The sequence below is a fragment of the Tamandua tetradactyla genome, chromosome 6, assembly GCF_023851605.1.
Source record: "Tamandua tetradactyla isolate mTamTet1 chromosome 6, mTamTet1.pri, whole genome shotgun sequence".
In the NCBI taxonomy this organism is placed as follows: Eukaryota; Metazoa; Chordata; class Mammalia; order Pilosa; family Myrmecophagidae; genus Tamandua; species Tamandua tetradactyla.
Window position 1 is genome coordinate 176,174,149 of NC_135332.1, and position 16,460 is coordinate 176,190,608.

General features: G+C 46.4%; 1 protein-coding gene across 4 annotated transcripts in view; it reads right to left on the reverse strand.

Annotated features, from left to right (window-relative positions):
* KCNQ3 (potassium voltage-gated channel subfamily Q member 3) overlaps positions 1-16,460 on the reverse strand; it is a 303,621-nt gene that overhangs the window by 21,784 nt on the left and 265,377 nt on the right. For all 4 annotated transcript variants that reach the window (XM_077167684.1, XM_077167686.1, XM_077167685.1 and 1 more), the window contains exon 9: positions 11,457-11,483. In XM_077167684.1, the coding sequence (XP_077023799.1) occupies positions 11,457-11,483 (27 nt within the window). The remainder of the gene's footprint in view (positions 1-11,456; positions 11,484-16,460) is intronic.

A 16,460-nucleotide genomic window follows, 5' to 3' on the forward strand; every position in this document is an offset into this window, starting at 1 on the left:
TGGTCCTGTCCTGGTGGAGATGGCCCTGGCCTTGGGCATCTGCCTCTCATCCCAGCACTCAGTGAACTCTAGTCATTTAAACTCCATGCAGTGCCCTGACTTTCCCCCTTCCCGGCCTTTGCACATGTTGTAAACTCTACCTGGGAAATCTTCATCTTTTCTTTCATCTAAACTACTCTTACTTTTTGTACAAAACTTGGTCCAAGCATGACCCCGAAAGGTCTCACTCCCATCTCAGTCTAATTAGACGTCCATTTGCTGTGCCCTAAGAACATTATAAGCTTCTCTCCACCGTGGCTCCAGGCCACACTAATGAAATCCTTGGTCACGAGGGACTGTCCCATGAAGCAGAGGCTCTCAAACCGGGGCAATTTTGTTCCCCAGGGGACATGTGTCTGAAGATATATCTGGTTGACCCAACCAGAGGGTGCTCTTGGTGTCTAGTGAGTAGAGGCCAGGAATGCTACTAAACAGCCTACAGTGCACACAGGACAGCCTCTAAAAACAAAGAATTCTCTTTGCCAAAAGGTCAATAGTGCTGAGGTTCAGAAATTAAAGGGTAAGTTCTTGGGCCAGAAACTGGGCCGTCTTCAATCTTGTAGATTCATCATTTAGCACTGGGGCTTAGCAAGCACTGAAAGCATTATAATGATGATGAAGGAAAGAAAGAAGGAAGGAGAAAATAGAATACTTGATCTTCTGATTAATAAAACATCCACTCTCAGCCAGGAGAGGAAGTGGTATAGCGGAAAGAGAGAATGCTTAAATAAGAGAAATGGGATGAAATTTCTGCTTCGTACTTGAGTATTTCAACTTGGCTAAGTTATTAACTCTTTCTGACTCAGTTTTCTCATCTGTAAAATGGAGCTATTATTATTTGTTTAACCAAAATGTCAGCACCTTGTAAATGCTAGGCTTCTGGTAACTGATATGTGACAAGTATAGGCGGATAAAATCCACGTGGTTTTCAGCCTCCAGTAAGTTTATGATGAAGGCAAGAAGACAGAGAGTAAGCAAATAGATACATACAGTGCTAAGAACCTGATGAGAAAACCAAGAGAGCACACAGATGGGGAATAACAGGAGGCAGACTTAGGTAGGGTAGTCCAAGAAGGTTTCTTTTTGTGCAAGGAGAGACCAAGTAGGAAGCCAATTACAGCAGTCCAGGAGCAAAAAGATGGTCCAGATATGGTAACTGAGGCCTAAAGGGTGAGAAGACGTAGATTTAAAGAAAGGGGGTGAGAGTTCTCCAGGCAGAAGAAACAGCATGTGGGTTCTTGGACGTGAAGGACTGGGTTTGATGAACTGAAGGGACAGCCCATGCCCAAAGCACCATAAGCCCAAAGGGCAGAGTGGCATGAGGTGAGATCAGAAGCCAGATCAATCAGGGCTTGGCAGGAATTTCTATTTTATTTTAAGTGTAGCTGTAAGCCACTAGAAAGTTTCAGAAAGGGAGAGAATGTCCACTTTGTATTTACTCTGTGGAAAAATGGATTGAAGGGAAATAGGACAGAAAATAGACCAATCAGGAGGCCACTGAAGTTTCTCCAGCACAGGCTGGTGTTGGCTTGCACAGGGAGACGGCAGTGGGAAGGAGACTAGAGCCTGTGATTTGTTTGGGAATAGAACCAACATTTCACTGATGGATTCTGTGCCAGCTGTGAGCTAAAGGGTTCTGGCTGAACACAAATGGGTGGATGGCGACACCATTTTTTGAATTGGACAAGTTGGGGAACAAACAGATTTGTGGACAAAATCAGAAGTTGAGTTTGAGACGTTATTTTTAGGAAGACTTAGGGACCTTCGTCAAGCAGGGAGCTGGGGACCTTATCTGTCTTGTTCATTGCTATATTCCCCATCCCTGGAATGGTACATGGAAGGTACCTACTGAGTAATCATTCTGTAAGTGGATGGATGCAAGGATGGATGGAGGGAATGCATGCATAGATGGATGGACAAACCAAGAATGCAGTGTCATGGCAGTGACAGGAAGAGTATTTTGAAAAAATTGATCAGTCTGTCTTCTTCTGTTGTGAGAGCTCAACGAAGTGGTGGATACCAAGTGACCAGCCCAGAGCAGCTGTGAAAATGACACAGTGGGGCCTGGCTCGCCCAGAAGGCCCTGGGGAGTGATGGTGGGCCACACACAAGTGCAGCCCACTGTAGGAGATTCCTTTAGCACCATGTCTACACTGAAAAAGACAGACAAGGCAGCCAGGTAATAAACACCTGTGACCACCCACGTGCCAAACAGTTGTGACTTTGGGGGTCCTATTTTTCTCTCTGACAAAAATGTGTGAATGAGAGTTGCTCTCTCACCTTGATTTCTTTTTAATAAAATGGGAAAAATTTACCTGATGACAGTGAATGTGGAGAACCAATGGGGCCTTCTGGAAACAGCATCAAAGGTGAGGAAGCTGATGGAAATTTCTCCTAGCTCTCACACTGCTCACGGCAGAGCTGGGGGAGCCTTAAAACCCATATTCTCTGCTTCTAGCTACAAATAACTATTTTTTAAAGAAGGAAGCTCACTATTTATGAAGGGATTTTGTGCATTTTCCTGGGGACGTCTGCATTATTCTTCTTAACTGACCTACTGAACCAGCATTTCTGACGGTTCTGAAAACAGTGGTTTTGGGAAAGATCATGGGCCTAGGAATTCAATGCCTACTAGTTAGGAAGTTGAAAGAATGAAGGACAGAAGGAATAAAATTAGAGCCTTCGACCTTCCCTTAACCAAGTAAAAAGCTACTCAACCCTCAGTAGGCCAAGGGAGACATCCTCAAGGCATTCTCTCTGATCTCCTGCTCCAATTAGAACTTCTCCCTTCTTCTGTGCCCGCCCTGTGCTCACTCCTCCATCTCATCCCATCCCAGCACCACCTGCACCCCCATTACTTTTTGTCTGACACATTCGCCTCTCCCGTTGGACCGTGAGCACCTTCTCATCAGCCTGTGAGACTCCTGAGAGCAGGGGCTGTCTCTAACTCACTCGGAGTCTCCAGGGTCGGACACAAAGCAGGTCTCTTATTTCTCAGAGTTCAGGTTAGAGATTGAACGGAGGAAGAAAGAAGAGAGATGGGTATTGCAAAGCCGGGATTCCAGCCTAGGTCCGTCTGACTCTGAAGCAGGCCCTACACCATGGAAAAATGACTCTGGGCTCAGGAAACCTAAACACAAGAGTGCCAACTGGGAGAGCAATAATGAGTAATAATAAAGCGAGTCCTTAGAGAGTATTGATCATGGGCCAGGCTCCATTCTAAGCCCCTAATTCCTTCAACAAGCTTGGGAGATGGATCTCTTATTCTATCTGTGAGATATATGAGGAAACAGAGGCAAAGGACATTCAAGGATGTGCTCAAAATCCTATAGCCAAAATTCCTAAAAGTAACCTGTTACACAGCATGACACCCCAAACCACATGGGTCTAATTCCACTACTGTGACCACAAACTCAGAGGACGCAGGAGTTGGAAGTGGTTTAGGAATCGCCTGATCCTTCTAGCAGTGAGGGGGTATAGGCTCAGACGCTGGTGGCTTCTGCTCGGGCAGGGGGAGGGGAAAGGCAGAGAGAGCAGGGATGAGGAAGAGGAGGGTCAGGGACAGACTGGCAGCTAGGCTGCCAGGAACAGAGCATGCGCTCATCTGGCTGCTCGTTGGAAAGGTTTGCAAAGTCAGCTCTGCCGAGCTCAATGGCTTGTTTGGTTTTTTCCAATCCAGCGAGTCTGGGAATCTGTGAGCCAAACTGCAGGACATTTCCAGCCAGTCCTCTGAGGACAAACAGACTCTCGCACTGCCTGCCTTACATCTGCAAAGACTCTCTTCCCCAATAAGGTCACATTCAGAGAGTGAGGCTCAATAGGCGTGCCTCTGGTGTTCTCCAAAAATAATTAGTTGCTTCATGTATCCAAATCCCATATATGAACAATGCACCAATGAATCAATACTCACCTCCCTTGAGCATTCACTACCTGCTGGACCGTCTCCCAGGTGCTCCAGGTATCATTCACCAGCCAGCTTTGAGGGTGCTGCTCTTATTAACCTCATTTCAGAGATAAGGATGTGGAGGTGCAGGGAGGCTAGGAGAGTTGTCCGGAATCACAGAACTAATAAGCAGGGGAGCCAGCTCTGCAGTCTCAGAATCCCATTCTGGAGCCTATTCTCAACCCGTATTGCCACGACTGCTTCCTAATTCTACCACCTGGTTATTTTGAGTCCCTGATTGAAGAAGTGAAAGGGCCATAGATCTGGAGGGATTCAGAGAGGCATGGGTTCCAATCGCAGCCTGTGGGGGAGCTCCTGCACCCAGTGGCTTCATTTGTGTAGGGGGATAATCAAATCGAACACCCAACTCTCTTATAAATATCCATCTCATAATTACCACACTCTGGATCTGCTGAGATAGCTTTTGCCACACACAAGCCCATTGCATTTGTTCTGGCAAATGAAGTGGGTTGAATTGTGTCCTCCAAAAAGGTACATTCAAGTCCTACCCTCCAGAATCAGTGGGTGTGCTCTTATGTGGAAATAGGGTCTTTGCAGATGTCATTAAGTTAAAATGAGGTCATTCTTGTTCTACAGCCAGTGGCTGGTCAGATGGTAAGAGAAAGGAGAGGAGATTTGGAGCCAGAGATATGGACACAGGCCCAGGGAAGGGGCCAGGTGAAGGTGGAGGCAGGGATGGGAGTGATGCCACTACAAGCCATAGAGTGCCAGGGCCTGCCAGCCACCACTGGAAGCTGGAAGAAAGGCAGGGCATGACCCCACAGCTGTTTGCATTTTCCTTCAGAGACGTAGCATGGCTCTGTTGATACACTGATTTTGGACTTCTGATCTCCAGAACTATGAGATAATAAATTCCTGTTGTTTAAAGCCAGGCGGTTTGTGGTAATATCTTACGGCAGCCCTAGGAAACTAAGACAGCAAATAAGCAGTGCTTAGTGGATGACTCTGCACTATTTCCAGTGCACCTGTGTTCCGCATAATAATGATGGATGTGGCGTTGTGTTAAAGGTCAGTGTTCACAGACAACCTCTCTGTATCCCTGGGGGTCAGGCAGGCCACGACCCCCTAGGGCCAGCTGGAAGTGTCTGTTCTGCAATCCCTACCCTGCCCCTGCGGGTAAGCGGGAAGGGTTGCAAAGGTAATTGTGGCCCCAGAGCCAGTGCTGCTTTACCCAGCAAGTGTGACCCTTATATCCACCCTTATGTGGCTGCTATGTCTATTTCTCAATAGGCTCATAATTCAGAGAGAAGGTGGTATAGTAAATAGGCACCCATTTCCCATTTTCTAAAAGGAAATGGAGACTAAGCCCTCAGGACATGCCAGGGATCACACTAAGAAGGCTAAACAAAATTTGTCCAAATCTCCCCTCTGCTGTCCAATGGCTCTGCAGCTGGTGCTGTAGGGTCCAGCTGCAGGAGAAAATGCAAACAGCTATAGAACCATGGCCAAGCCTTTTTTTTTTTTGCTCTGGGTAACAATAAAATCGGGGGATTGGATTGATTGCTTTCTAAGTTCCTGTAGACCTTTAATGGCCACTGAGTCTTGGGCACAGGTGTTTCCCTGCCCACAGGCCCCATCACGCTGGGAGATGCACTTCACATGGATGACATCCTGCGTGAAGGCAAAGTGGGACTCTCTGCACCTGACCTCATGTGCATCGCTCCGGGGAAGGTTTGGCTCTGCCCCGTCCCCTGCTTGCACAGAACCCCTCCCGGGAGGGCTCCACTAAGCGAGCCAGGGAGGGGGAGAAGAAGCAAAACAGGCAAAGAGGGTGTCTGCAGTGACTGATTAGATCACTGTGCAGCATGTGCAGTGACCGATCAGACCACCATGCGGGCATGTGCAGTGACCGATTAGACCACCGTGTGGGCGTGTGCAGTGACCGGTTAGACCACTGTGTGGGCGTGCGCAGTGACCAGTTAGACCACCGTGTGGGCGTGTGCAGTGACTGATCAGACCACCGTGTGGGCATGTGCAATGACTGATTGGACCACTCTGTAGGTGTCTGCAGTGACTGATTAGACCACTGTGCAGTGTGTGCAGTGGTTGATTAGACTACCGTGTGGGTGTCTACAGTGGCTGATTAGACCACTGTTCCCATGAGGCATTAGCACCAGCGGGATGGAGGGCACTGGGCACCATGCTGATCGATGGTGGGTCTGAGTCCTGCTTTCAGCACTTTCCAGCCCCAGTCCCCTGTGCCAGTCACTTTTCCTCTATGAACCTCAGTTTCGCATCTACAAAATGGGGATTAAAAATAGCATCTCACATATGTAGAATGGAATGATTTCTAAATGTTGTGTTAGTTAATTTTTTTTTTAATTAATAAAAAAAAATAGCACCTCATAGTGTGGGTAGTATCTAGGGGTAGGAATACCTAGACTTGGGAAGAAGGGTGCTGCGGGGGGGGGGGTGTCAACTGCCCCCTTTTATGTGGATTAAGTAGATGAAATAAAGTGTCTGGCTCCTAATTAGGCCCACAGTGCAAGTTGGCTCTCTTTCCTCTAATTAACCTCAGAACCTTGAAATTGGAGAAGGACTCATAGAGTCATCAAGGCCCACCTCCCGGCCATTTCAGTTCCTTGCACGTTCCTCAAAAAGTCTGCATGCATAAAAACAGTCAAGACAGCCCAATCCTTGGGATTAGCACAGCATCTGGGAAGCAGTATGAATTCTATATAAATTATTATAATTACATGTGAACTCTTTGATGCAAAGAATGATCTTCTCTTAATCTGAGAGCTCTGTAACAGGAAGGAGATAAGAACGAGGTGCCTGGGAAAAATGTATTCCCTCTCGAAAGACTGATACAGAGGAGGAGACTCCAGTGGCTGCTGTTCAGATTGATTTGCTTGAAAATAAAAAGTGTGCAACTGAGATCCGGCAAGCGGTTATCGTCAGCACAGTCACCTGTTTGGGGAACTGAAAAGAATGCTATCTTCTCTCAGACAAACACCCCTAATTATCAACACTGCTCTATGTCTGCTGAATAGTTACACCTGATATTCAAAGCAATGCCCTAAGAAAAAACACCAAAGTATTTTCTGGCATACTCCAAAGCGAGTGAGGCTCAGTGTAGTGGTGGAATATAGCCTCCCAGAAGGTGTCAATACCCAGAACTTGTGAATGGGACTTGGTTTTGGAAAAGGGTCTTCGTAAAGGTATTTACATCAAGGGTCTCAGGATGAGATCATCCTGGATTCAGATGGGTCCTAAATCCAATGACAAGAGAAGAGAAGGTGAGACGACACACAGAGAAGAAGATGATGTGAAGAAAGAGGCAGAGACTGGAGCGATGCACTTACAAGCAAGGGCACGCCAAAGATTGCTGGCAGCCACCAGATCCCAGAGAGGCAGGAGCGGATCACCAGATCCTAGAGAGGCAGGAGCGGATCACCAGATCCTAGACAGGCAGGACTCCCTCCCAGAACATCCAGACGGAGCCAGCCCTGCCAGTACCTTGACCGTGGACTTCTGGTCACCGTAACTGTGACAGAAGACATTTCTGTTGTTTCAACGTCACTAAGTTTGTGGTAATTTGTTACAGCAGCCTTAGGTAATGAAGACACATGGTACGGTTTTTATTGCTGTTCTGAACTGCAGTATTTTTATTAGGAATTTGAGAGGTTTGAGTAGAACTTATGCTTACAAAGGCAACTATTGTTTCTGCCTATATTTCACTGCCCATTCTTTGGGGGAACCCTAACCAAGTGACTCTAACGGGAGCTGACAATACAGTGTCTTGCACCTGTCCCCAGCCCACTCAAACAAGTGGAAACACACCCCACAATTTGGCCAGTTACAGAGATCACCCAGGGAGTGAGTATGTGACACAATTTGGGCCAATCTGGGTGCCTTCTCTGAGTTTTCTCAAATTGGAGTTGGGTGAAATTAGGTAGAAAGAAGACAAAGAAAAAAATGATTCTGAAGTGGCACAGATTCCTTGGTATAGAGAAAATCAGCCAAGAGAGTGAAGCCATCACACAAAAAAAGAAGTGGAGACAAGAGGTGAAGAGAGAAAGCCCTGAGGGGTCCGCGTCCTTGATTCTAGGTGCCCCTGCCTTATCTGATGATGTGAGCCATTATCGTTCCTTTTCTTATCCAAGGTAGTTTAAGTTGGGGTTTCTGCCACTTGTAGAGTTTGACCACCCTCTGTCTGTCCATGCTTCCATCTATCCATCCATCTGATTGCCCATCTGTCTCAGTAAGTTAACATGTATTGAAAGCAGAGTATGTCCTGGGGATGAAGCAGTGAACAAAACAGTCTAGACCCTTGGAAGCATTTGATCTAGTGAGGGAGGCAGACGATAAACAAACATATATAACATATCAGGTCATCCCTGGTACTACTAAGGAAATGGAAGCAAGGTCAGGGGACAGAGACTGATGGAGCACATGCAGAGGGGCATCTCTGAGAAGGGGACACCAGAACAGATGCTGTGAAGGAGCGAACTACATGAAGATATGAGATGAAAAAGCTCCTGGCAGAGGGGGAACAGTGGTGAAGTTCTGTTTCTGTTAAAATAACCGAACCTGATCTCCATTCACAGGCAGCAAGGAGGTCTGGGGACCCACTGCACAGGTGAGAATAGGCCTGACATGATAGAGGACCATGGGTCCCTTTGGACAGTCAGAGAGACTTGGATATTTCTGTGTTTGACTCAGATATAAGGTACATAAATGCTTGCGCTCAGGATAAAATGGATATATAATACCCGCTTTGCTTAGACCATTTACTTATTCACTCAGCAAATACTTATAGAATACATACTGCTATTCAAGACATAGCATTAGCCTCCTGCATCTCATGGTCTAGATGTAAGAGACAACTGGAAAGCTTTGACCACGTAATATGGTGAAGGCTGTTATTAGGGCAGCTCTGAGTCTTAGAGGCACCAGGAGTAGGAACATCTAGACTTGAGAAGAAGGGATGTTGGGGGGGTCGGGGGGCGGGGGGCGGGGGGCAGGTGGTCAACTGTCTCCTATGATGTAGATCAAGTAAGATGAAATAAAGTGTCTGGCTCCTAACAGGCCCACAGTGCAAGTGGCTCTCTTCCCTCCAATAACCTCAGAAGCTTGGAATCGGAGAAGGAACCAGAGTCATCAAGGCCCAGCTCCTGGCCACTGCAGCTCCTTGTATGTTCCCCTGACAAATCTGCATTCATCAAAACTGTCAGGACAGCCCAGTCTTTGGGATTAGAGAAGCTCATGTCTCTGTTGGCCCTTGGGGTTGGGGGTTGGAGAGATGGCACAATAGCTTTATAAATATGGGCCTGAGCTCTTTCCAGTGAGTGGATTAGAAAGCTATTCTTTCTTTGTTTTTTTTTTTTTTACATGGACAGGCACCGGGAATCAAACCCAGGTCCTCTGGCATGGCAGGCAAGCGTCCTTGCCTGCTGAGCCACCGTGGCCTGCCCAAGGAAGCTATTCTTCCTGACAACAGCACAGCACCAAGATCTGCTAAGTCACAGAGAAAGTAATTATTTCCTCGGGCAGGTTACCTATGCTTGAAGGAAGCAGTAAGATACAATCCAAATTTGAGTCTATTTAAAGACAATAATAAAGTAAGATGAAAGCTGATCCTATAGTGGAAAATGTACCCCAGTAAGCTGAATCTAGTGCCTGTGTATGGAGATGAATATTCTCTGGTCACCTTGCTCCTTGCCTAGTTGGGTAAAAGAATTGATTCCTCTGTAGGCAGGTCACCTGTCCTCCCTCCAGACCTCATTCGCCACTGCCTGGCTGTAGTCACACCTGGCAGCTCACCTGCCTACCAGGCAGCCAGCCTGATTCTACTTGGGCCTGGATGGGGGGCCTTTGACTGGCTTAATTGACCTTGTTTGCCTTCTCTGAGGAGGATGAGTCAACAAGCACCCAGCACCTCTAACAATGGGAAATCACAGAAAGTGGGCTCCCTGTCCCCCTGGCAGAGTGGAGGGTCCTTGAGAGGGCTTGAGCAAGGGGCAACCTGATTTCTGGGAGCCCCTTTTCAGTAACTGGAGAAGGAGCCCCAGCAAAGCCTCAGAACACATCTGGCTGGACCCTAACTAAACTAAAAGCACCAAATCTATGCAGAGTGGTATTCTGCATGTACATTCCAATTTGGCAAAATTTCTTTTCCTGTCTGTAGAAACATCTCTCAAGACTACCAGCATCTGCATGATTTTTAACCTTTTTTGGCCACGAGAGAAGCAGAGGAAAGAGCACTCCAGTGGGAGTCCTGATGCCCAGACGATGGACCCCTCGATACTCACAGACCCTGTGACTTAGGGGGAGCCTGTCTGCTCACTGAGCCTCAGTTTCTGCAAGAGTGTCTAGAAGAGGGTCTCTGGGGCACCTTCCCATGCTACCTCTGTGAGCCAAGCGCTCCTGCAGATTCTCTAGCAAATGCCCCTGACATTGCACCCAGCCCTCTTTGACAAACTGCCCAAACATCCCGCTATGCTCCCACCTGAGTCCAGAAAAAAATGCCCCATCCATCTCACAACACACACAAAGGAGGCCGCAAGCACTAGTAATATTTCTACATGAGAAGGAACAGCCCTGCCTCTAATTGTTTCTTCCAGGTGGGGCCACATGAGGGAGGGGCGTCACAGGCCCCACTTGAGAGGACCTGCCCCAAACACCACTGCACTCACATAGGTCACGAAACGGTGGTCCTGGGCCCAGAGGCCGCCTGTCACCAGATCCCCCCAAACTCTGCGGGGAGTTTGTATGGTTGAGGACAACCATCAGGCTCAGTGTCCAGCAGAGAGGCTGTAAGCCTCACAAGCAGTTTGTTAACAATTGTAGTTTTACTACTGATGTTTTGGGGAGGTTTGGGGAGGTGTTTTTTTTACAAACTCTGGGAGCGTCCTGAATACTGTGAGATGCTCTTGAGAAGGAAGTACAAGGAAAGTCTATTCAGCCTGACTCTGAGGCTGCCTGCAGGGTGACCGGCAGTTGAGGGGATTGGGGTTACTAGTCTCGAGCCCCTTTGCAAAGAGCCACCTGTGAGCCCAAGAACGAATGAGGTCATAAACAATGGAAATAGCATGGTCTTGATGTTCAGACCTGAGGCAGAATTTTGGTCTTGCCACTCAGTAGCTGTGTGACCCAGGGGGAGTAACTCAACTTTTCTGATGCCCAATTCCCTAATCCACAAAGGAAGCTATTAAGGCTGATCTTAGAGTATGGTTGGGAGGGCCAAATGAGGAAACATAAGCAGTACTCCAGGCACAGGAACTCTGCTGCGAGGAGATGCTCAATGAATGAGTGGCTGCAGCTGTAATTGCTTTTAAGTCAACATGAAAACGGCAGAGGAACCACCGCTGTTGCTGATGAACAACCGTGAGCCCCAAAGACTTTCTCCTGTGACCATCGTGGACACCTGGGGGCCCTACATCACGCAGAATTGGACCCCCCTGTCCCGACACAGTGGTGGGACAAAGAGGATTTCTATTCAGAAACTTACCTGGCTGCTGCCTCCAGCTGTTCTTTCCTATAAGGAGAAGAGGGAGAAGAATAAGCAAAGCATAAACTGCATGGGACAGCTAACCCCCAAGTCCCAAAGTCTGGCCTAAAGCTACCTTTCAAAGAAAATGAGGGAGCAGAGTGGAGCTGAGATGGTGAGTATGGGGGAAATAGGGGAGTGAATAGGGGAGTTCCACAACCTGAGCCCCCTGCCCCTGCTGCTCCAAGGTGCTCTCAACTCTCAAGGTTCCTCACTGTCATTCATTCATTTATTCATTCATAAAATGTTTGCTGAGCCTTACTGTGCCCCAGGCCTCATGCTGGGCTCAGGGATTGGTTTAGTGATGTGGACAGACAGGAAACAATCTGTTGAAACGTAGCAGCCACACGCCCTTAACTATGAGCCACATCATCACCCCCACCACCACCATCATCATCTCTAACATTTATTGATCCAGGATTATTAGTAAAATACCTAAGTGCTTTATATGAATTAACTCATTTAATTCTCATAACAACTCTCTAAGGTAAGCCCAGTTATTATCCCCATTTCCTGATGAGAAAAATGAGACTCAGAGAAGGTAAGTAAATTGCTCAAATTTCCACAGTTAGGAGGTAAGCAGAGTCAGGATTCAAAGCCAGGCAATCTGGTTCCAGAGCTCATACTCTTAGCCACAAGGTGGACAAATGGTCTAAGTGCGTGTTCCTGACTCAAAGTCTTTGTGCAGGCGCTGCCCTCTGCCTACAATTTCTTCCCCTGTAGGGAGCAGTCTTGCTAAGTTAAACTTCTCTAAGTTTCAGCTGGGGAAGCCCTCTTTGGGGTTCCTAGCCAATGCCCAGGGTCTAGACTGAGCTAGTCTCTTCTTGTGTGGACACTCTGTTATTATCTCCATGACCATACTGTCTTAGAAGTGTGTGCCAGTTCGTGAGGTGTTTGAAGTTAATGCCTATGGGTTTTTCAGTTCTAAATTCTGGGTTCTCCATTCCCACTCTCAGCACATGGTAAGTGCTCAATGAATGGTTAATGAACAAAGGGTCACTCTTTGGGATCCAGAGGTGGGAGGAATGGGGAGAGAAAAAGAGGCATCATGCTAGAGCAGAGAGAGTACCAATTAATAACTAAGTTAAGAATTAAGAGTTAAGGATTTGTAGTAAATGGGTCAGCTTGGCTTCCACTTCCTGTGTGACCTCGAGTAGGTCAGTCACAAACCCTCTGGGCCTCTGTCTCTCCACCTGTACATTAAGGGGATGGGCTGGCTGAGCTGTAAGGATTTGGACAGTGTGAACTTCTAGAATCCTCTGAGTTTCTGTCCCCAGGAAAGGCAGGGAAGGCAAAAGAAGGAAAAGGTGAGGCAGGTGTGCTAGAGGGCAGGACTGCAGTGACATGGTAGACGGCTGGGTTAAAGAATCAGAGGCACTACTTTCCCATTCTTTTCTCACCTCTAAGACGATTTCTTGCCGTTTCCTCGCTCATTAGACTTTCCATGCTTCCTCCACTTCCCTCTCAGCTGATGATCTTGCCTAACCCGTAAACTGGCCACCTCTCCACCTGGACCCACTCATTTGGCTCCCCTCTATGACAGTGGGTGCAGGGTCCATGCTTCTGATGACGATCAATCCCTTCCCTTGGGCTTGGAAGCCCATGTTCTCTCTCCTGCTCAAAAAATCCACTCTTTCCTGCAGTCCTTCCCCTCTGCCACTGCATCCAAATTTCTCTCTCACTACTAGACCATCCACATCAAGGAGAAAAGCCCTAAACCCACATCTCCCTCCAGCTCTCCTGAGGTGCTTATTTCCATGCCATTCTTTAGCCTACATAATCTGGCTTCTATACTCACTGCTCCGCTGAAATGGCTCTAGTCAAACCCAGCAAACTCCAAGTGACAACGTCCAGTGGACACTTCTCTGTGCTTGTCTTAACCAACCTTACAACATGATCAGCTCAGTTGACCCTGCCCTGCTCACTGTTATATTTTCATTGCCACAGTGCCATACACATAATAGATGTTCAATTAATATTTGCTGAATGAATGGAATAATGGAATATATGGTTTTTAAGCATATTTCAGACAGACCTGCTATCAATACCAGAAGTTTACTGGGTTGCAATTTTGGGGTTTAGTGGTTTCCTTTCCTCCTTCATATCCTCAGTGCTATAGCTTCAATAGTTCCTTCCAGTCCACATTCAACCAGTGTGGCCTGAACACCTACTGTGGGCCAGGTAATCAACAGGCATTTTCACACATTTCATTTGACCCTCGCAATAACAATCTGGAGAAAAGGAATCTGTTCTGGTTTGCTAGCTGCCGGAATGCAACACACCAGAGACGGATCGGCTTTTAATAAAAGGGGATATATTTTGTTGGTTCTTCAGAGGAAAGGCAGCTAACTTTCCACTGAGGTTCTTTCTTATGTGGAAGGCACAGGATGGTCTCTGCTGGTCTTCTCTCCAGGCCCCTGGGTTCCAACAACTTTCCCCAGGGTGACTTCTTTCTGCATCTCCAAAGGCCTAGGCTGAGCTGAAAGTGCTGAGATGAGGAATGCCGAGCTCCTAGGCTGTGCTACATTGCGTTCTCTCATTTAAGCACCAGCCAATTAAGTCAAATGTCACTCATTGCAGCAGACACGCCTCCTAGCCGACTGCAGATGTAATTAGCAACAAATGAGGTTCACGTACCATTGGTTCCTGTCCACAGCAACAAGACTAGGTATGCTCACCTGGTCAAGTTGACAACTGAATCTAACTAACACAGGCATTATTATCCCATTAATCCTTTCTCATCTTACCTTTACCCAGTTTTCTTCCTAAATAGCATTTTCTTTTTTATGAGACACAATGGAAAGAACATGGTTCTACCACTTATAGCCGGGTGACACTGGGCAAGTTAATGTTGCCAGAGCTCTGATTCTTCCCCTATAAAAATGGAGTTACAGAAAATAGCATTACTCCTGCTATTTACCTTCCAGGATGTTCTAAAGGTTAATTGAGACAGTGTACGTGAAAGCAGATCCAATATTATTTCTGCATATATGGAATAATAGTTGCATATATCCCCTCTTCTCCATTTCTAAGCACTCCAATAATCTTGACCCTGGCCGTATGAGGACCAAGTCCCAGCTAACCAAATAACTGAGTCATCTTGGTCAAGTCTCTTCTTCTTCTTGGGTCTAGGTCTTTTCAGCTATTAAAAAGGGGGTTGTCATTTCAGTCCCAACACTTGCTGATTCCAGAGCTGCACTGTCCAGTATGGTAGTCACTCACGACATATGGCTATGTCACTTAAAATGAAGTAAAATGAAAAATTCAGTTCCCCAGCTGTACTAGTCACAGTCAAGTGCTCAGTAGTCACCTGTCACGAGTGGCTACCGCATTGGATGGCGCAGTTCTAAAATACAGAAAGTCAGCATAATTCCAACACCATGTCTGGGGAACCAATCTGTGTATGTGCTCTTCAGTTAACAGAAAGTGACATGTGGTTTTAAACACCTGTCCTTATCCCCACTTGCATACAAAAACGTAGAATCTTGGTGATAGTAGCACCACATTGTGAATCTAATTAATACCACTGAATTGTGTACTGGAAATTGGTTAATATGGCAAATTTTATGTTGTATATATGACACTGCAATAAAATTTTTGAATAAATGAATTTATAATCTACTGTTCCCCAGTAACTTCCTTTACCTTTGAAGCCTCTACCACCTACTTGTACAAAATCTATAGTCTCCACTGGCTGGAGAATCAGAAGACTAGGGTTTTGTCTCAGCTATGCCCAAAATGATGTGTAGTTTTTAGTAATTTCCTGAACTTCTGGGGGCCTCAATTTCTTCTCATAAAAAAAAATTGCAATTTAGATTTGAAATTCTCTGAGGTCCTTTTTAATCCAAAAACAATGTATTTATAATTTTAAGCAGCAATAAAAGAAAAATAGAAACTGAACCCCATCATCATCACTGCAAGCCCCAAACATGTAGATACTTGGATATTAACAAATGACTACCATGAACTGGAAACTCTGAAATAGCACTACTTACGGGGAAGGGTGATACAACTTCTGGGGAAAGGTGAAACTAACATTTGAAAGGAATGTAAAATGATGCAACTGCCTTAGAAAATAGTTTGGGAGTGCCTTAAGGAGCTAAACACAGAGTTACCATATGTGCTGATCTGAAGCTGTTACGCACCCCATAAAAGGCCGTGTTTCCTTCATCTACCCCTGCAGGGCAGACCCATTGTTGGGTGGGACCTTTGGATTAGGTTGTTTCCATGGAGATGTTACCCAGCCCATTCAAGGTAGAGTCCTTTATCAGAGAAAAAAAGACAGATGAAACTCAGAGAGCTCAAAGAAGCTAAGAGATGAAATCCAGGGAAAATCCCCTGGAGGAGAAAGAGAGAGCGTTGAAACCAACCCAGGAGAGAAGGACCAGCAGATTTCACCATGTGTCTTCCCATGTGACAGAGGAAACCTGGATGCCAGCAGCCTTTCCTGTGAGAGGGTATCTTCCTCTTTTTTTTTTTTTTTTTTTTTTTTTTTTTTTAAAGGAAAGACAGAGAGAAGGAAGGAAGGATAGAAGGAAGGAAGGGAAACATTTTTAAACATTTTCTTGTTTTTTATTGTATTCTGTTTCTCCGTTTTTGTTACATGGGCTGGGGCCGGGAATCGAACCGAGGTCCTCCGGCATAGCAGGCAAGCACTTTGCCCGCTGAGCCACCGCGGCCCGCCCCGGTATCTTCCTCTTGATGCCTTAATTTGGACATTTTCATGGCCTTAGAATTGTCAATTTGTAACCTAATAAATTCCCATTGAAAAAGCCAACCCTTTCTGGTTTAACTCAGCAGCTTTGGCAAACTGAAACACAAAATGATCCATCAATTCTGCTCTCTATACCCAAGAGAATTGAAAACATATATCCACACGACAATGTGTACATGAATATTCAGCAGAGTTACTCATAATAGCAAAAAGAAGTGAAAACAACCCAATGTCTGTCACCTGCTGAGTGA